Consider the following 22316-nt stretch of genomic DNA (forward strand, 5'->3'; position numbering starts at 1 on the left):
CTGTGACATGCATCCGACAAAGTGAGTATTCACCCATGAAAGTTCATGTTCCAAAACCTCTGTTAGTCTATAAGGTGCCACAGGACTCTTTGCTGCTTTTACAGATCCAGACTAACACGGGTATCCCTCTGATTATAATGTATAGCCGCTCCTTCCCCACTTCTACTCTCTGCTGTATGCTAGTCATGTTTTATTACAGTATAGTAACACCATTTGCATCCCTTAGCCTTTGCTTCTGTGTAATCTCTGCAAAAAGCAGAGATCCCCTGATTTTCCAAGGTCTCCCACTCTTTGCTGCTTAAGACGTAGCAGGTCATTGTCTCACTCTACTTGAGGAGTTAGCTGGAGTACTGTGTCTAGCTCTGGGTGGCACACATTAGGAAAGATGTGGACAAATAGGAGACAGTCCAGAGGAGAACAACACAAAGGATAAAAGATTTAGAAAACTTGACCAATGAGGAAAGGTTAAAAAATTGGGCATGTTTAAGTTTGAGAAAAGAAGAATGAAGGGGAATATCCTAAGAATCTTCAAAGGGTTTAAGAGCTACTAATAGTCCCAAAGTGGTTTGGGACTATTTAGAAAAACTGGATGAGCACAAGTCCATGCGCTGCATCCAAGAGTGCTAAAGGAGTTGGCAGATGTGATTGCAGAGCCATTGGCGTTTATCTTTTGAAAACTCATGGCGATCGGGGGAGGTCTCGGATGACTGGAAAAAGGCTAATGTAGTGCCCATCTTTAAAAAAGGGAAGAAGGAGGATCCGGGGAACAACAGGCCAGTCGGCCTCACCTCGGTCCCTGGAAAAATCATGGAGCAGGTCCTCAAGGAATCAATTCTGAAGCACTTAGAGAGGAGAAAAGTGATCAGGAACAGTCAGCATGGATTCACCAAGGGCAACTCATGCCTGACTAACCTAATTGCCTTCTATGAGGAGATAACTGTGTCTGTGGATGAGGGGAAAGAAGCGGATGTGTTATTCCTTGAGTTTAGCAAAGTTTTTGATACGGTCTCCCACAGTATTCTTGCCAGCAAGTTAAAGAAGTATGGGCTGGTTGATTGGACTATAAGTTGGATAGAAAGCTGGCTAGATCGTCGGGTTCAACGGGTAGTGATCAACGGCTCCATGTCTAGTTGGCAGCTGGTATCAAGTGGAGTGCCCCAAGGGTCAGTCCTGGTGCTGGTTTTGTCCAATATCTTCATAAATTATCTGGAGGATGGTGTGGACTGCACTCTCAGCAAGTTTGCAGATGACACTAAACTTGGAGGAGTGGCAGATAAGCTGGAGGGTAGGGATAGGATACAGAGGGACTTTTAGAGGACTAGGCCCAAAGAAACCTGATGAGGTTCAACAAGGACAAGTGCAGAGTCCTGCACTTAAGACGGAAGAATCCCATTCACTGCTACAGACTAGGGACCAAATGGCTAGGAAGCAGTTCTGCAGAAAAGGAGACCTAGGGGTTGCAGTGGATGAAAAGCTGGATATGAGTCAACAATGTGCCCTTATTGCCAAGAAGGCTACCAGCATTTTGGGCTGTATAAGTAGGGCCATTGGCAGCAGATCGAGGGATGTGATCATTCCTCTCTATTTGACATTGGTGAGGCCTCATCTGGAGTACTGTGTCCAGTTTTGGGCCCCACACTACAAGAAGAATGTGGAAAAATTGGAAAGAGTCCAGCGGAGGGCAACAAAAATGATTAGGGGACTAGAGCACATGACTTATGAGGAGAGGCTGAGGAACCGGGATTGTTGAGTCTGGAGAAGAGAAGAATAAGGTGAGATTTGATAGCTGCTTTCAACTACCTGAAGGGGGGTTCCAAAGAGGATGGATCTAGGCTGTTCTCAGTGGTACCTGATGACAGAACAAGAAGTAATGGTCTCAAGTTGCAGTGGGGGAGGTTTAGGTTGGATATTAAGAAAAACTTTTTCACTCAGAGAGTGGTGAAGCACTGGAATGGGTTACCTAGGGAGGTGGTAGAATCTCCTTCCTTAGAGGTTTGTAAGGTCAGGCTTGATAAAGCCCTGGCTGGGATGATTTAGTTGGGAATTGGTCCTGCGTTGAGAAAGGGGTTGGACTAGATGACCTCCTGAAGTCCCTTCCAAACCTGATATTCTATTATTCTATAAAGAAGATGGTGTTCAATTTTCTGCATGTCCACTGAAAGTGCCAGCAAGGAAGATTTAGTTTAGGTTTTAGGAAAAACTTTCTAACTCTAAGGGGAGTTTAGCTCTGGAATAGGCTTCCAAGGGCAATTATGGAATCCCCTTTATTGGAGGTTTTTAAAAACATGTTGGACAAACGACTGTCAGGGCTGGTTTATTTCTCCATTCAACAGTGCAGGGGGCTGTATCAGCTGAACTTTGTGAGGTCCCATCCCACTCAACATTTCTATGATTCAGTTACCAGAAATGAAACTTTTCAGTTTATTAAGAAAAAACAAAATTGCTTCATGGAAATCCTTTTTTTGCTGAAGTCTCCATGTCATCAAAAAGACAAGTTTCCATCCAAAAATATTGAAATGGATATGGAAATATTTCAAGGATCACTAATGAATTAACCTCTTGAAAGTTACTGGGTCAATAATTTAGCTGTGGGAAATAGAGAAGAATATATATGTTGTTAGTTGGCTTGTGTGCGTGTGTTCTTTCAGGGTGCTGTTCCAGCTCTGCGCAGAGAACTGGTTTAGCAGACCTCGAAAATACTACCCAGTATGGTTAAGAGCTGAAAGTGGGATTATGAAATTCAACCAGAAGACACATAATCAATAATAAACAAAATTGCTGGTTTCTAATGTTGTTCCTTATTGCTGAGAATTTGGGGTGAAGGTCTCAGAAAGGACTAAGCAGAGCTGGCCAGAAAACAAGAATCCCTTTTGTCAAAAATGGCACAGTTTCACACTTCATTTTCATTGCAATATATAACTAAAATGAGAATCAAACTTAGTCCCCTACTGTGCCAGTGGCGGACCAGATGCTGTCTTTTGCCTAGGCCCCTAGGCCTCACTAAACACTGACAAATGCACAGCTGGAAACCAGTCTGCTCACCTGGGTGTTAACATGTTCAAATAGATGTTAAGTTTATAAGAATGTATTTAGCGTTTGGATTTTATGAAATGCTGGTGAGTTGCTGCATGCTTCAATCTCACCTATAATATCTGAATCCCATTTTATAAGGATTTAAGCCTTTGCTTTGCAACTATGAAAGTGTTTGCAATTAATCTGTAAACTCCACAGTCAGGAGAGGAGCATTACCAAGTGTGAACTACAAGTTTACTACAAGAGGTGTCATTTCCTGCCCCAATAAAAGAAAGCCTGTAGACACCAGATGAACCATTGTGTAACATCAGTGGGGAAAAGACTTTGTTGATTGCTCTCTCCACAACCATGAAGAGGGGATGTGCAGAAAGCCTCATTCCCTCACAGTTTGAACTTTGGAGTAAGGGAATAAAAATCCCTGACCAGAAGGGACTGGATCATTATGTTGAATGTCATTTGGAGAGGATGATATTTCTAAACATAAGCAAAGGATCCCCAAGCTGCTTACCTTGGTTTGGCCCTGAAGCAGTGGTTCTCAAAGTTGGTCCTCTGCTTGTTCAGGGAAAGCCCCTGGCAGGCCGGGCCAGCTTGTTTACCTGCCGTGTCTTCAGGTTCAGCTGAGCGCGGCTCCCACTGGCCGCAGTTTGCCGCTTCAGGCCAATGGAGGCTGCAGGAAGCAGTGCGGGCTGAGGGATGTGCTGGCCATCCTTCCTACCACTCCCATTGGCCTGAAGCAGCGAACCGTGGCCCGTGGGAGCTGCGATCTGCTGAACCTGCAGACATGGCAGGTAATCAAACCGACTCGGACCGCCAGTGGCTTTCCCTGAACAAACAGCAGACCGGCTTTGAAAACCACTGCTCTAAAGGACGTAGAAAGCTGACATATTACAGCAGCTTCTATCTCCTTTTGAAACCTAGGACTGTAACTCATTCGGAGTGTATGTTTATCTGCCTTAACCTTTTAAATAGTTCTCTTATTTCTTTTTCCTAGTTAATACATATATAGTTAATTTATTATAGGATTGGCTAAAAGTGTTGTCTTTGGTGTGAGATCTAAGGTGCAATTGACCTTGTGTAAGTGACTGATCTTTTGGGACTGGGCGTTACCTGAATATTATTGTGATTTTTGGTGTAAGGCAAGCTGACCTGGGTGGCAGGAAAGACTGGAGTGTGCAAGGAGACTGTCTGTGACTCCATGGTAAGGCTGTAATAGTGCTTGAGGCACTCATGTTTGATAATTAGTTGGAGAGATCTAAGTATAGAACACACAACCAGTTGGGGGGTTTGTGTCCTCGTTGGTCATGTCTGCCTTGAGTTTGGCCCTCATGTTAGTGAGCCAATCCAGACAATATAACATCTATATCCCAAACAAGTGCACTAACCACTAGGCTAGAGAGCTAATTTCTTTTTCAGGTTTTCATTTTGATCAGAAATTCCATGCTGGAACTGAGAAACCATCCTGAGGAAATTTTCAGCTAAACCCAATATGTTTCCTTGATATGCTTGCCAGAGAATGTTGCGAAGGCCAACGCTATAACAGGATTAAAAAAGAACTAGATAAATTCATGGAGGATAGGTCCGTCAATGACTATTAGCCAACATGGGTTAGGGATGGTGTCCCTAGCTTCTGGTTACGAGAGGCTGGGAGTGGGCAGCAGAGGATGGATCACTTGACGATTGCCTATTCTGTTCATCCCCTCTGGGGCACATGGCATTGGCCGCTGTCGGAAGACAGGATATTGGGCTACAGATTGGAATTTTTCAATGGGAAACAGTTTTGCAAAAAAAAAAAAAATTGACAAGCTCTAGGCCTAAGTGATGTAAGACCCACCGAAAGTCAGAAGAGTGTACGTGACTTAGGAGTAGAAATTCTAGAACTGTCAATGGGACTTATGAAAAAAAATGCCTACTCTGTCCTGAGCAGAGAGCAAAATTATTGTCAAGGTGAGGCATGAAGAGAATGTGCCAAATCCTGAGGCTTTCTCAGGGGTAAGTGGAGAAAGGTGGATGGGCTAAATCATCAAGACAGAAAAGATAGCATATTGTTAGCCACCCATTGCATCCTCGTGGGCCTTAGAGGACTGTTGAGTGGAGCTCTCATCTCTATTGTGGAGGTGGAATGTTGCACAAGAAAGAATGATGTTCAGTAGCACCCATTTTCCCTTATCTTCTATTAGTTTTAGTCCAAGATTTCTGAGTCTTCACTTTAGCACATCCAAACAAGTATTCAACATGTTTAAATGTCTTATGATCTCTCATGTCTTTACAGATGGACGTCATAGCTGGGATAGAAATAAGAAACCAAACCATTGTGCAGGAGTTCATCCTCCTGGGCTTTCATGGCACTTGGTATTTTCAGATGTTCCTTATTGTGGTGTTTTCAGTTAGGTACTTCCTAACCATCATAGGGAATATGTCTATCATAGCCCTAGTGAGGACCCACCCATGCCTGCACACTCCCATGTATTTCTTCCTCTGCAATCTCTCCTTTCTGGAGATCTGGTACACCACAGCATCTGCCTCCTGCAATTGTTTTTTCTCCTCTCCATGGGCTCCACAGAATGTTTCCTCCTGGCCGTCATGGCCTATGACCGCTATCTGGCCATATGCCACCCATTGCGCTACAGCTCCCTCATGAACAGGACTTTCTCTGTTCATCTGGCCCTCCTCTCTTGGCTGTGTGGGTTCCTGGCTATCTCTGTGCTGACAACTCTAATATCCAGATTGTCCTTCTGCGGCCCTAAAGTCATCAATCATTTCCTTTGTGACATTGATGCTTGATAGCACTCTCCTGCACAGACACACGCTTTGTTGAGCTTGCAATGTTCATTGTCTCAATCATTGTTGTTGTGGTCTCATGTGTGATAACCCTGGTCTCCTACATTCACATCATCTCCACCATCTTGAGAATATCATCATCTCAAGGCCAGCAAAAGGTCTTTTCCACTTGCTCTGCCCACCTCACCGTTGTGACTATTTGGTACAGCTCCACCATTTTTCTGTATGTCAGGCCTTCTGCACAGAACTCATTGGATTTGAACAAAACAATCAACATCTTTAACACTTTCGTAATCCCTCTATTAAACCCTACACTCTAAGAAACAAAGAGGTGAAGGAAGCAATGGGAAAGGCATTAAGAAGAATGCTAAGTGGTTTTGAAAAAGCATGGATTTAGTAGAATTGTAATCCAAAAGACCAAAAATTTAAATAAAATGACTGATGGTCATTGATATAATTGAATATGAGGCAAAAGGATTAAGTTATAGATTTTCAGAGGACAGTCTACTCCTTTTCTCTTTCAATTGAAGGTGGACACCTGCATCATATCTCAAACCCAAATGTAACATTTCCTTATACTGTACGTCACTGTGGCTTTGTTTTACAGCTTTCCTGAATTACTATAACAACCGGCTATTCACTCACAGATGAGCTCAAGTGGGAGGAGGCAATTTGTTTTATGCTGAAGATTCCAAGATGCTAGGTTTCAGTGTCACTTAGCAGGATCTCTGTGTATGCTCCCATTGTTAATTGAATTATGCCCAAAGGAATTATGTTCCCAACTCTCATTGGTTGTTAGAGCTAGATCAAACTGCCATTTTCAAAGCAGCCCATGTGAATTAATTGCCCAGAACTTACTGAATTTCAATAGAAGTTAGGTTTCTAACTTTCTTAGCTGCTTTAAATTCCATCTTTCATACTCGATCTCCCCTTCTTATGTTTACCGTATAAGCCTTGTTTCGCAGTAGTGGGAACTTAAATGATGTCATGGAACTTCAAGGAAGAAGGCCATACCAGTTAAAAACTGACCTGGTTTACAGGGCAAGTGAAGGGAGTTATAAAAAGTAAAAAGTAAAAATAATATATAACAAACAAAAGAAAGGAGAATTTGATAGCAATGTGTATAAATCAGAAGTAAGGAATTGTATAAAATTAATATGGGAAGATAAGGGACACAATGAGAAATCTTTGGTCAATTGAGTTTACGACAATACTAGTCTGTTTGTTTGTTTGTATGTTTGTTTGTTTGTTATAAGGAACAAAAAGATATTGTCTCTTTCCAGCTAGAAGAGCTATAATTATAATAAATAATGCAGAAAGTGCCAAAGTGTTCAGTAAATATTTTTGTTCTCTGTTTGGGGAAAACACATTATATAGTCTTTTCATATGGCCATGAAAAAACTCTTTCTCTTCCACTGGTATTTCAGGAGGATGTTAAACAGCAGCTACTAAAGTTAGACATTTTAATCAGCAGGTCCTGATAACTTGCATCCAGGAGTTATAAAATAGCTGGCTGAGGTACTCCTAGGACTCTTAATATTTATTTTCAGTAAGTCTCAGAGCACTGGGTGAGTGCTAGAAGATAAGAATAAAGCTAAAGTTGTGCCAAATTTTAAATGGGTAAACAAGATGTCCCGGGTAATTATAGGCCAATCAGCATGACCAGTCTCAGGCAAGTTAATGAAGTGGTTGAAATGAGATTCAATTAATAAAGACTTAAAGGAGGGTAATATATTCAAATGCTAATTTACATGGTTTTATGGCAAATAGATACAGTCAAGCTAACTTGATCTTTTGTGTGTGTATAAAGTGTTTGGTTAATAAAAGTAATATTGTTGATGTAATATAATTAGATTTTTCTAAAGAGTTTGACTTGGTACAGCAAGAAATTTTGATTAAAAAACTAGAATAATATAAAATTAACCTGACACAGAAATGGATTGAAAATTGACTGATAGGTAGGGTATCAAAGTGAACCTGTAAATGGGGAATTGTCATCTAGTGGCTGAGTTTCTCGTGGGGTCCCCAGAACAATCACTTCCTATTTAAAATTTTTATCAATGACCTAGAAGAAAACATAAAATCAACAGAAATAAAGTTTCCAGATGTCAGGAAAGTCGGGGGGAGGGGTAAAAGAAAAGAAGAATTGCCGAGAAAGCCTTTGACGGTCTGGAGTGGGAGTATCTCGGACATATTTTGGTAAGCTCTGGTTTTGGAAATCAGTTTTCTAAGGGCATATTATTCCTGTAAATTCAACCTGGAGCATCTGATTTGGTTAATGGTCACCAGTCTCCACCTTTCAATTGGTTATGGGTGCAAGACCAGATTGCCTCTTACCCCTGTACTGTTCGCATTGGCAATAGTGCCATTTGCAATAGATGAGAGAAATAGCCCCTTGGTAACAGATATCAAAGCATCTTCTGGTATAGAACACAAAATAGCTCTGTATGCTGCCGAAGTCTTACATTTGCAGGATGATCCAGAAGCCTTGTTAAAGATGACTTTGGAAATTGGTCAAAGATCAGGCTTCAAAATAAACTCTGAGAAATCTGAAAATTTAGGAATGAATATTCCTGAAAGGGTCAAAACCAACTATTGTCAGCTACATACATTTAAATGGGTAAAGGCGTCTTTAAAGAATTTAGGAATAAATAATTGAGAAGAAACATAAAAATCTGTTTAAGGCAAATTACCCTCCTATATGGGATAAAATAATAAAAGATTTGGAGGAATTGAACAAATATGATTTTTTTTTGGCTAGGCACGGCAGCTTCAGTAATGAAGAATGTCCCCCCCCCCTGCATAAGTTATTATTTTTGTTTCATTACATCCCTGTTGGTATGCCTGAAATGACATTAAAAAGATGGCATGGTGCGCTATTAAAATTCATATGGAAACATAAAAGACAAAGGGGGAGTTCTAAAGTTCTGTGTAAATCTACAAAGAGGGGTGGATTACCTTTCCTAATCTGGTTTATTATTATTACGCATCACAATTAAAAGACATGATAATCTGGCCTAACAATAGACTATCGAAATACCAGGTTAAAATCAAACAAGGCTCGTGCAGAAATATAGCTATTTATAGAAATTGTTGGGTTAAAAAGAAATGTAGGTCATCAAAAAACTTTAAAAATCACCCATACATCTAGACTATGTTAGCATCTTTGGAGAAATTCCAACTTTGTTTTAAATTTCTGTTGCCGATGCTGAAGCCCTCCCCTAATGGCTTTCATTAATAATCAGGAATTTATCTCTAGAATATATCAAAGTGAGCATTCATAGAATCAAAGATCTAGAGGTTATCTAATCCAGTCATTGTGTGTAAGAGTTGAGATTACTCAATTCAGACAGCTGTTCCTGAATCCTGGTTTGAAATCAAACCAAAAGTTATGTAAAAATGTAAATAACATAAATATCCTGTATTTTCAACATTTACAAGTCAAACATTTTACTGGGTAATCCGTGTCTATTTAGCCTTTTAACCACATTTGAGGAGCTGAATCAGGAGCAAGCTGGAACAAAATGTTTAATTTGTAAGATACATGCAATTTTGTTTGAAAAGGATGTTAATAAGAAAACAATCCAGATAAAATGATGGGAGAGGGATTTGGACCTGGATTGAGTGGAAATTGACCTGGATGAGTGGGTCGGTACACAGGAAAGAAGATATACATCTTCAGTCTGTGTAGCTCATAAAGAAAATGCTTATGAGTTAATGTGCATATGGCATTTGACTCCAGTTATGATCCACCACATTTTTGCTACTAGGAAGGCACACTGTTGGACAGGTTGCAGGGAAAGGGGAACATACTTGCACATGTTGTGATTGTGTATAGGAATTAGCCAATTTTGGGAGGAAGTAATTAAAGAGATTCACTTTATGACAAAATGCCAGTTTCCCAGAGATCCCCTGGACTTCTTACTTAATGCTCCAGTAAAGGCTTTACATTTTAAACAGAACAACATGTTAATTTCTTTTATTTAATTGATAGCAGTAATACTCTATATTGCACAATATTGGAAAAATATGATGTCTCCTCCTATGGAACTGGGATATTGTCAAAAATGGATTGTCCTTGTAATTGAAAAGCTTTCACACCAAGTACATACACAAGTGAAGTACCAAAGAGAGGCTAGTCAGGGTTAGACTAGATGATCCTTGTGGTCCTTTCTAACTCTATGGCTCTATGATTCTGTGAGAAGAAAGGGTCCCCAATCAGCAAGCCAGAATCTTGAGCCAGATTCTTTGAATATTAACCTGACCCTGAATAAGTAATGTATAATATAATAAGTTAATGTTTTATTGCAACTTTGCCGTAATAAAAAGCTTCAAAAAGAAAAATATATTAGTACTATTCATGGAAGGAAATGTTCAGAGATGCATAGGATAGTTTCTGATCTCTTGAAAAAGACATGTAGACTTGTCGCAGCTGTTCATTAGAGCCAATCCAATGATAATTTTTAATGGAGTTCTTGTTTTCCTCCACTGAGTTATTTATGAACTTATGTTGATTTATTGTAATGTTTTGCCAATTAAATTGGATGGTCAATCTCTTTTGCCTGTGGGTTGTTCTTTCATGAGCTGGTCATTTTGACTTTTTTTTGAAATTCACACTTGATTGCTAACATCCATTGCTAATTTTGCTTTAGAGACATCAAATTTCTGAAAGCATTCCTTATACCTGCAGACTTTTTCAGGGCTTCTTGACTTCCTCTCCACTGAACCTCCAGAACACCTGAAATGCTAACTGCTCTCTGATTTCAGTCACTTGGGTCACCTTACGGGATGTTGCTCTTGTTTAGGAAAGTGAACAGTTTGCTTCCAACCTTTTGCAGGGCACCTTTGACCTCCTTGTTCCTCAGCCTGTAGATGAGGGGGTTGAACATGGGAGAGATGACTGTATAGAGCAGGGAGTAGGCCTCGTTTAAAGCTGGTGACTGGTTACCTGCAGGAGCTACATAAACAATAATGACAGTGCCATAGAAAATCGAAACAACTGGGAGGTGTGAGGAGCAGGTGAAGGAGGCTTTTTGCTTCCCAGTGGTGGAAGGAATCTTCTGGATGGTCAAGATGATCTTATAGTAGGAAGTCAAGATTAGTAGAAATGGGACCAGGGTCACACAGGCAGACACTGTGAAAGACAGAAATTCAACCAAATGGGTGTCAGTACAGGAAAGTTTTAACAGAGGCATGAAATGACAAAAGAAATGGCCAACCTCCTTGGAAGCACAGAAAGGCAACATAAAAGTCAAGACCATCATTGCTATAGGAGTCAGGAAGCCAGTTATCCAACAACCAGCTTCTAGCTGAAGGCAAACCTTAAAGTTCATAACGGATGCATAAGACAACGGATGGCATATCATTAAATACCAATCGTAGGACATGACTGATAAAAGGAGGCACTCAGAGACTGCCAAAGATCCAAAAATGTACAACTGGGCTACACAACCCATGAATAAAATCACTTCCCTCACCGTAAGGAAACTTCTTAGCATCTTGGGGACAATGGTGGTGGTGTAGCAGATCTCCAGGAAAGATAAGTTACCCAGGAAGAAGTACATGGGGGTATGTAGATTGTGATCAGCTGCTATCACCAGAACAATTACAATGTTGCCGGACATGGTTATGGTGTAGATGAATAAAAATATCACAAAGAGTAAGGGCTGCATTTCACGGAAGTCTCCAAACCCCAGAAGAATGAATTCTGTGATGGCTGTTTGATTCTCTTTTTCAGTTACACCCATATGTTCCATCTGAAGAAAAGGAAATGGACACAATGGAAAATTAAGTGATTCATAGATTTCAAGGTCAGAAGAGACCATTATGATTATATATTCTGACCTCTTGTTTAACACAGGTCAGAGAACATCACTGAAATAATTCATTTTGAACTAGAGAGTATCTCATAAATGGTATTATTCAATGGAACCTCGTCAATTACAATCACCTTAAAGGTAGTACAGGTGACAAGAATATGCTTCATCTGAACCAAACTCCCAGCTCAAATCCTAGAAATAACAAAAATTAAAGAGAAAGAATGTCGACATACCCCATACGCACATTCAATATCATCAGAAAATATGGGGGAAATTTAGTAGGATTGTTTGTCTTCTTCAATAGTGCTTAAGAAGAGATCCAAAAGATAGATCTATCTATCTATCTATCTATCTATCTATCTATCTATCTATCTATCTATCTATCTATCTATCTATCATACCTACAATAAGTATGATGAATTAGAAACTGAATAACAAATATAGACAATAGTATTAAATATGATATAGACTATTATGGTAGTTATCCCCATGCAGAAACGCAGAAATTAATACAAAATAGATATAAAATGCTACCAAATCTGAATTCTCCACCCATTTACACCCCTGGTGGCACTTTACACTACTGATGCATTTGCTTTGAACAGGTGTAAATGACAACACAGAATACAAAATTGGAAAGAATCAAACCCAAAAGTTTTACTGTATATTTTGTATTATGGTTCAGTTGCTTGTTGTTCACAAATGCCAGAAAAGACTGATTATATTTATCCTGATTAACAACTGAAGCCACTTTTACCTTTTGGCTGTGGCCTTTATATGTAATTGTAACCCTTGCTTTCACCTCTCCAACAATCAGAATCTTGTTTCTCTGGTTCCCACTTCTCACAGCATGTTGTCCTCTAAAGTAAATAAAAGTTACATGAAAATATACATCATCCCCATTTTTGACCTTCAAACAGTGAATTGTGTATTAGCAGTCCCAACTCAGAAATATATAAAGATATATTGTCTCATTTGATAACCCAAAAGGGACTAATTACACTATTTATAGAGTGTGATCAGTACTGTTATTTAAACCAGATTAGTAGGTCTTGTGGGGATATTCTCCTCTCAGCCACCATATCTCAGGGCTTGGTCCAAAGCCCTTTGAGCTCAATGGAATGGTTCCCACTGGATCAGACACTAAGCTGTTGCAGTTAAAAGGTGAAAATTATGCCCCTTTTGGCTTAATCTAGCTATCTTTCTCACAGAAGGCCAGATTCACCTCTGCGCAGATGGCTAGCACCCTAACAATGGGCTATGAGAAGGGAATTAAGGCAATTACATTCCCCCAACCCACTGTATTACAACATGGATTGGGATGCTTAGATGTCAATAAAGATGAGCTCCATGTCTTTCGTTCCTTCAGGGATGTTGGAAAGTCCTTAAAAATAGTAAAGTGCCTGCATCAATTTTGCATCTATCTATCTATCTATCTATCTATCTAAATTCCTCCTCGTTATCCACACCTCAGAGCAATGAGGAACATTGAGGAAGGAAGTAGGTGGTTTTGCAACAAACTGGACCTAATTTTCCTCTCATTCACACTGTTTCTCCATTGACACAACTCCACTAAAGTCAATGTAGGGACTTGATTTCCTAAGAGACCTGAGGGGTTTATGCACCCAACTCTCACTGTCTTTCAATTAGATTTAGGTACAATTTAAAAACCCCTAAGTGACTTAGGACCAGATTTTTTATGATATTTACCTGCTTCAAGATCCTGCTGGGTACATAACAAATGAGAGGTAGGCACCTGCCCTGCTGAGGTGCTATGAAAAATCTCACTGTCACAGATTAACAAGGTCTGGTCTATGTCCTAACCTTTAACCAGTTTCCTGGGAGTGCCCCTTTAGGGTACTGGACCCTAAGGACACACATTGGCTCTCTGGGGAAATCCTCTGGTCTCCACCACTCTGAAACTGAGCCTGTAGTCATCAGAAATACCCATCTCTCTGTGTGGCTCCCTGAGTGAGTGCAGCCAAGCCAGACTTGCCCGGCCCCTTCAGAGCACAACTCTCTGAGTATCCGCGATGACAACAGACAGCCCTTTCAGAATACGGTGACCATTCATGTAGCCTACAGCATCTGAAAGCCCTTAGGTTAGCATTATGAAGCAAAAGCTAAGAGAGAGTTCACACTGGCCAGAGTCAGGGCTCCTCTGATCCATACTGTTGGAAGGTGTATTTTGGCTCAATCTCTCCCCATCCCCTTCGTCTCTCAGTCCCCACTGAGCGGCTAAGTTTCAGTGAGCCCAGTTCTTAACACAGACATCTGACACCTTCTCCCTTTACTCCCCATCTCAGGGTTTTTACTCTGCTTCCCTGCGAGGGGGAGAGTACCCAGCTTTCAGCAATTAAGGCTTCCCATTGTCTTTCCAGATTCTCCACTGATATTTATCGATTACAGCCCAGACAGTTCTAGTGGCTCTACATCGCCGACATGTAGTCTGCTCTCCCATGTCCCAGGGAGAACATCATTTCTTTCCCCGAAGGGGTAGTGACGCCAAGGGGGCTGGTACAGAAGCCATACGGGAATTCCCCACATTTTCCATACCCACTAGGGGATATATTAGGAACCACACTGCTGAGCATTATGATATCTAATCTTTAGGCACCTAGACAATAGAAAAACCTGAGTTAGGTGTCCAGGCTGCCTGTGTAATGCACAGAGACAGATGGGCACCTAAAAATGGGATCCACAAAACCCAGCAACCTGGGTGGTTCCCCCACTAGGCCGGATGCTGATGAGAGGAGGGTGTCTTAGGCTCCGCCCTTCTTTGGGAAGTTGGCACCTATTTCTGCTTGGCACCCACAACCATAAGCACTCTCCTAGAGTCAGGTGTGTTATCATACACAACGAGCAAGCCAAGCACCTTCTGTTCAAAATGGCTTTCAGTTTCAATTAAAGGGGAAAAAAGTGAAAGCAATATTTTCACACGAGAGATAGAGACAGAGCATAGTGTGTATGATTGCTCAGTAGATTTTTCAAAAGCACAAATGGTAGTTAAGCACCAGACTCCCAGGAAAAGTCAAACGCTTCTAGGTGACTAGTTGCCATTTGTGTCTTTGAAAATCTCCATTTCTGAAAACAAAATGACATTTAAATGAATCAGTAGAATAGAGTACAACAGAATGAAATAGATGATTTTTTCACACAATGGTTTTATAACAAAAAATCCCATTTTATTCTGAAACTTAACTTTTAGCAGAAAAATTGACTGTATCTTTCAAATTTTCTTTTTTTCCCCATCCTAAGATAACCATCATTACTCTTACATATTTGTGGGTACATTAAAATATTAGATAATTAATCTCAATTTGATTCTGAAAAAAAATGTTAAAAAATATTGATTTGAAATTAATGCTGGTCCGAAAATGCTGAGTTTGTTCTGCAGAAAATTTTAACTTTGCATCAAAAAACAAAAAACAGAACGTCGGCCTATTTTTCTTATATAAACACAATTTTTTTGGCAAAAAACTTAATATACAAAAAAAATTGTAGAAAAGAAAAATAGTTTTGTTCAAAAGCTTCCATAAAAGCTGCCTGGCATTCTATTTTCCAACCAAAATTTAAATGTTTTTGATGAAAGCATACAGTTTGCACAACATTTTCATTTAGTCCCAAACCTAATTTTTTGCTGGAAAAACAGTTCAGTTTGGAGTCAAAGTTACGAGGTTGCTTGCACCTATATCCTCTTTCTGGTCTTTCCATATGCACCTTCTCAGGTGTTGACTCTCCTCTATCATTTCTAGAGGTTATTAAAGTACATTATGTAGATCCCTGACAAGGATTTCATGTACCCAACTCAAAGCAAGAGGAGAAAGAAGGGTTAGGCCCGGATCCTCAAAGGCACTTTGGTGTTACACGTAGCTACCCGGTGAATTCACAAACTGTGGCTAAGGTGCCTGGCTACCTATGCAATGCATGAGGAAAGAGGGACACCTAGCAACGCTATCCACAAAAATCAGCACACTGAGCAGCACGCTCCCTAAACTAGCCAATAACAGATGCTGATATGTCATAAACTGCACCTCTTTGGGGAGTTAGGCACCTAAGTCCAAGTTAGAGGGAGGCATCTGTTTCTGCTTGGGATCCCCAGCTGGGAACCAAGTCCTGGAGTCAGGTGACAAAGCTGTTTCTTATGAGAAAGGCTTCAGCCCATATTTAACCCCAAGCAAAGTGACTGGGGATGGGGGACAGATATGAATGAGGAGTCCTGCCCCTTTATAGCCCCTAATCTAGTGGTTAAGGAACAAACATAGGGATGTGAGAGACACCAGTTCAGTTCCCTTCCTTGCCTGATGTGGTTAAGGAATTTGAAGTTAGAGCACTTCCACCTCTTAGATGAGTGCTGTAACCACGGACTATGAGATAGTATGAAGTGGGTCCTTCCTGTTGAAATGGTTTCGCTATGCATAAATAAATATGCTTTGGGCCAAAAGGAGAATGAGAATGGCTCTGTGTCCATCCAGTGGTTAAGCACTCTCCTTTGAGGTGGGTTGTCTATTCAAATCCCCACTCTTCATCAAATAGAGAAAGGGATTGAACTGGGGGTTGCCCATATCCCATGTGAGTTCCCTAAGGGAAATTGCCTACGCCTCTTCTCCTCTCCCACAGACATGTTATGTGGAGTTAGGGATGAGGTGGAGAACACCTACCAGATCAAGTGAGATGGGCAGTGCAACATCTAGTTTCACCTGGTTTGAGGAGCCCAGTGGGGCTTAGGTGTGAGAGAGGCAGCAGGGTGCATGCCCAATGACAAAAATTTAAGCTCCCTCAGGGACTTTAACGGCCAAATGTAGGTGACAAGGGGTATTTTGGGCCTGCAGGGTTAGACAGCATCTTAGCAGGGTTTTGGAGGACCTCAGTGGCACCTAAATGTTAGACTTAGGTACCTAAGGTGGGAAACGAGGTGTCACTTTCAGAGTTAACTGCGCCTTTGACTCCACTTCACACCTAGTCTTCTTCACAGGCACCTCCTTAAAGTTTCATGCTCCCAGTTGCCCTCTCTGCAGTGGAGTCTCATGTTTGTCTCCCTCCAGACCCGGGGTTTAGGCCTGCAGTCCCTCTACACCTCGCTGGGCTTTCCCCAGCAGGACTGATCAGGGTCAAGCTCCTGTGATCAGCCTTTCCCCAGAGACTACAATAGTGTATCCCAGGCACCAGTCAGACTTCATGAAGCAAAATACATTTATTCTTGGGGTAAAGCATCACAGAGACAACATTAAAAAAAAACAATAAAAGTTCATATGTTATATGTTCAGCAGGCAGAATCGAACCTGGGGTCTCCGGAGCCAAATGCATGAGCCTCTACTGCACGAGCTAAAAGCCACATGGCCCTTAGCAGAAGCTGTAGCAGACTCATTAATTTCTCTCTAAGTGGTCTCGGTGCCACTATATGGGACAGAGCAACACACTCAGGTGGTGTGTGAGTTACATATGCTCAAAGCTTACCAGAGGTCACCCATCAAACTCACAGGTTCCTAATAGGATTAAATTCATCCAACCCTTCTGAAAGGGTTGGGGGCCTCTTTGAAAGAGGATCCTGTCTGATTTCTGAATCAAAAGACCACGTTGAGTCAGTTTAAATTCAGTCTTTTTATACTAAAAGGCCTTTCTTTATATGTTGGTCTCTAGAAAACCCAGTCTGAACCAGGATATGCAAGAGTCTGTCTGGGGTTGTTTACAACCTGAGATGACACCTTAATCTCTCTCTCACTCTCTGTTTTTGGTTCTTGGAGAAGCTGTCGCAGCCTTTCCCCTGGAACTAGCTTCAATCTTTGAGTATCCATAAACTTAATTTAATACGGTCTCCAAAGAAATGGGGTTTAATATCTGTTACGCTAGTGCCTTAGTCCTTTGGTGGATGTGAGTCTTAGTGAATGGACCTTGCTGAAAATGTTCAGTTGAAAGGCTTTCCGGAGTGAAAATTATGCATTTGTCAAAATGGACATGTTCCTAAAAATTATCCACTTTTATTGAAAAAAAATTCAGGCTTTTCTTGTAAAGAAGAATTGGTGAGGAATATTTGACCAGTCAGGGAAAGGGATGATCTTGCTTATGAGTTTCCTCAATGCTTCTTTAACCTCCTTGTTCCTCAGACTATACACAATGGGGTTGAACAGTGGAGTCACAAAGACATAGAGCAGGGAAAGGATTTTGTTGAGATGAATGGACTGAGATCCCGTGGACACAATGTATGTAACGGTCAGCGTCCCATAGAAAGTGGTGACTACTATGAGGTGAGAACTACAGGTGGAGAACGTCCTCTGCTTCCCACGCTTTGATGGGATTTTGAGGACAGCCAGGAGGATATGAATGTAGGATGTGATGGTCAGAAGGAAGGGGATCAGTGGTACAATGCAACATGAGACAAAAATCGCTACCTTCACCATGTAGGTGTCAGAACAGGACAATTTCAGCAATGGCGTCAAGTCACAAAAGAAATGGTCAATTTCATTAGGGCCACAAAGAGTTAAAGATTTTTCCAGAAGCAATTGCAACACAGCAGCCAACAGAAATCCCCAAACCCATATGCCAGCAGCCAGCTTAATACAAAGATTCCAGTTCATTGAGTCTGCATAGTGCAGAGGCTGACAAATGGCCAGGTAGCGATCATAAGACATGAGCATCAGGAGAAAACACTCAACAGTCCCTAATGCACAGAAGACATATAACTGTGTGATACAGCTGGTAAAGGAAATACATTTGTCCTGTCTCAGTAAGTCCACAAGCATCCTAGGGGCAATGTTAGAGGTGTACAGGATCTCCAGGAAGGAGAGGTTACCCAGGAAGAAGTACATAGGCGTGTGAAGACTGCGATCAGCTGATACTGTGATTATAATGAGGATATTCCCTGTCGTGGTTGCTAGATACACCATGAAGAAGAGGGGAAAGAGGAAAATCTGCAGATCATGGAGATCGTCAAAGCCCAGGAGTATCAATGTGCCCACAATGGTTTCATTTTCAATTCCAGGGTCCTCCATTATTTATTTCTAGACACAAATAAAGAAATAAGAGTAATAACAGAACTTATAAATGTAACCGAACTAAAGCTTTTTATTTATTGCCCTTTATTTGGATTTGTAAATAATAAAAGTGCAATCATACAAAATCTGTGTGTGTCCTCCTTTAATTTACAAGTTATAATTAAATAATATACAAATTATACAGGGGATGTTTTATATAGTGTGTTAAATATCTCTGACGGCAAACAAGAGGGAGCATTGGAGAGAGAGAGAGTGTGACTGATAGATACATTTGGTAGCACTGTGTAAACTTAATACTTCTCTCTCTCACCAACAGAAGTTGGTCCAATAAAAGATATTACCTCACTCGCCTTGTCTCCCTCCAATACTACAGTATCAAGGGGTAGCCATGTTAGACTGTATCCACAAAAACAACAAGGAGTCCAGGGTCACTTTAAAGACTAACACATTTATTTGGGCATAAGCTTTCATGGGTGAAAAACCTTGCATCTAAAGAAGTGGGCTTTTTAACTCTGAAAGCTTATGCCCAAATAAATCTGTTAGTCTTTAAGGTGCCACTGGACTCCTCGTTGTTTTTGTTTCTCGATGTAACATGATAGATAGATAGATAGATAGATAGATAGATAGATAGATAGATAGATAGATATAGATTACCTTCATAACTGGCTGATCGGGAATCTCTGTGCATTCAGATTTTCCATCTCACATGGTTGAAGAAGGCATTTCACTTCTTAATGTGTGTACATGTTCCTTGTGTGTATATATTCAATTAAGCTGATTGTTGGCTACATCAGTGTATCTCACTATCTTATGTGGCCCCCATTATTGGAGTAGTCAAACACCTGACAATTATTCATGGATTTTATCCTCACAACTCCCTTGAAAGCTTGCCCTACACAATGCTATTCTGGTTTGGTTTGGCTTCCTAGATCTTTATAAGCTCTCCTCCTCAATTTGCTTCATTTGCCTTCTTCATTCATTCCGCAAGGAGCATTATTATCCACGTCTAAACAGAGCTGGCTGTGCCATCTGATTTATATATTCCTCCAGGTATTTTTTTTTCATATAGCCCGTGGGATGCATTCCCCAGAGGCTGTAAAGAAAAGTTCTGCAACATTATAGTGAAAAGAAGAATTCTTCAAGGCCTAATTTGAGCTCCCTCACACCAATTCCACACCAGGCTTCTTCCCAATTCACCCCATGGTTATGTGGAGCAGCTCCTACAGTCATGGGTGGGTTAACGAGATAACAGCTCATTGGCTAGTTTGGAAGGTAGGATCCAGACTGCAGGAAGCTGTAGATTGCATATACCCCTATACCTTGGAGACTGTTGAGTTAGAGTTAGGCCTTGTCACAACTCTTGCAATTTTATCATGAGTCTCATGCTATTTACATAAAGCCCCAGCTCCTAGAGGCACATGATTAGGTGATAATCCCAGCTTTCACTAAAAACAAAAAACAAAACATTTGTAGCCTTCATGGTTGTAGAAAAAGCTTGAAAAAGTAATTCCTAATGACTCTGACACTGGAAGGCAAATAATACATACCTAAAAATCATTATTTTTGAAAATCTCGTGATTTTGGGGGCCTGTCTCATGATCCTAGAATTGTTAGGGTTGGTGATCCTGATTATGTAATGTATAAATACTAATGAACTGAGTATTAAATACCCTAAGAAGAACAGCAAACTGACTTAATTGAAGCCTCTTTATGATAGTCCCCATCCTGGTAGTATCTAAGCCACTCACAATCTTCACAAAGGGATAGAGGCGTTGTGATGCTCACAACACCTAACTTCCAGGCACCTAGAATCACAGGAACAACTCTGTGATCTACAAAGTCTAAGCTAGGTGTCTGGGCTGTCTATATAATGTATGGAGAGAGATAGACACCTTACAGCCTGATCTACAAAAAGCACATACGCTAGGCGGGAAGATACCTAAGCTAAGTGGTGGGAGCCTCCTTAGCTCTGTCCTTAGTCTCCTGGAGATAGCTGCCTGAGTCAGGCTGTGTGGAGGTGCCTCTCTCTGTTTGAGATTCACAGCCAGGAGCCTCTCTCCTCGTAACAGGCAGCTTGGGGACCTCAGTTGTTTCTTGTGACATTGAGCTAGGTGCCTTCCTCGCTATCCACAAAATGTCTGGAGCAGGAGGATGGAGCCTCCACTCACCTTATAACTTTTAGCCCAGTGGTTAGAACACTGCTGTGGGATGTGAGGGTCTTCCTGATTATACCCCTGCATGCTTGAGCAACATTTTTATAGTCCTCCATAGTCATCTGTCCAAGTTTCCACTTCTTATAAGCTTCCTTTTTGTGTTTAAGCTCACATAAGACTTCTCTGTTAAGCCAAGCTGTTCACCTGCCATATTTGCTATTCTTTCTGCACATCGGGATGATTTTTTCCTGTGTCTTCAAAAAGGCTTCTTTAAAATACAGCCATCTTGGATGAGGGAGAATTGAACCTCCCACATCCCCAGTGAATGCTCTAACCACTGAGGAAAAGCTATGAGGGAAACAGCAGCAGACATCTTTTGATTGGGATCCAATCTGATAAGTGGTCTTTGAGATGGATTGGGTCCCGTACGCAAGTTGGGCAGATAAATGCCTATCTTCCTCCAATTCATGGATCCCTTCTGGAACTTATGTGGGAGGTAAGGCAGAAATGCACATGACTAGAGTGAGAAACTTATGTGCTAAGGGAACTGCTACTAAGAATACTTGGGCGTTGGGTGAGTTTCGGTGCCTATAGGGCTCATTGGGAGTTTTGTGAATCTTAGTGGAGATGAAAATGGGGATTTACGCACCTAAGTACCTCTCTCAATCCCACCTAAAGTGATTTGCCTAAGTTCAAACAGAGAACCTGAAGCCTGGTCTTTCAAGTCCTAAACTAACACCCTTGCCACTTGGACCATCTTTCCTCTGCTCAGCAGAATCACAACCCCAGAGAAAAATAAAGATCACAGGCTGGGATTTTCAAAGCAGCCAAGGTATGTGAGAGTTAGGCACTTAATTCATAGCAAAATTAAATAGAAGTTGGGAGCATCTAACTCCTTTAGACTATGTATCCAGCCAGGATACCTCAAATCTGCAGTGACTCGAAGAAGGACTTCAGAATAATGGCACCATGGAGCTGAGTCTTTTTGTGTAGCTGAGATTCTAGATCAAATGGGCTCAGTTCACAAAGGCAGGCCCTTATCCAAAACTCAACGTAGTCAGTAGAAAGTCCTCCACTGACTTCAATGAGCTTTGGGTTAGATTTCCAGTTCCCCACCCCACCCCACCCCCAAAATGCTACCCTTGCAGGTTCACGGGGGATCTGAGAGTCAATGTGAGTCCTTTGTAGTTCAGCAAAGAATCCTGTGGCACCTTATAGACTAACAGACGTTTTGGAGCATGAGCTTTCGTGGGTGAATACCCACTTCTTCAGATGCATGTGGTGGAAATTTCCAGGGGCAGGGATATATATGCTAGCAAGCAAGCTAGAGATAACGAGGTCAGTTCAATCAGGGAGGATGAGGCCCTGTTCTAGCAGTTGAGGTGTGAAAACCAAGAGAGGAGAAACTGGTTCTGTAGTTGGCAAGCCATTCACAGTCTTTGTTCAATCCTGAGCTGATGGTGTCAAATTTGCAGATGAACTGAAGCTCAGCAGTTTCTCTTTGAAGTCTAGTCCTGAAGTTTTTTTGCTGCAGGATGGCC

General features: G+C 41.2%; 2 protein-coding genes and 1 pseudogene across 2 annotated transcripts; 1 reads left to right on the plus strand and 2 right to left on the minus strand.

Annotated features, from left to right (window-relative positions):
• Nucleotides 1-5613: 5613 nt before the first annotated feature.
• Nucleotides 5614-6131, plus strand: LOC115643544 (annotated as a pseudogene).
• A 4461-nt stretch (nucleotides 6132-10592) lies between these two features.
• Nucleotides 10593-11558, minus strand: LOC115643545 (olfactory receptor 5V1-like). The gene has a single exon (XM_030547575.1). The coding sequence runs from the start codon at nucleotides 11556-11558 to the stop codon at nucleotides 10593-10595; it is 966 nt and encodes a 321-aa protein (XP_030403435.1).
• A 6065-nt stretch (nucleotides 11559-17623) lies between these two features.
• LOC115643546 (olfactory receptor 10A2-like) lies at nucleotides 17624-18619 on the minus strand. Its single transcript, XM_030547576.1, has one exon. The coding sequence runs from the start codon at nucleotides 18617-18619 to the stop codon at nucleotides 17624-17626; it is 996 nt and encodes a 331-aa protein (XP_030403436.1).
• Nucleotides 18620-22316: the final 3697 nt, after the last annotated feature.

Source organism: Gopherus evgoodei, unplaced genomic scaffold, assembly GCF_007399415.2.
Source record: "Gopherus evgoodei ecotype Sinaloan lineage unplaced genomic scaffold, rGopEvg1_v1.p scaffold_62_arrow_ctg1, whole genome shotgun sequence".
Classification (NCBI taxonomy): Eukaryota; Metazoa; Chordata; order Testudines; family Testudinidae; genus Gopherus; species Gopherus evgoodei.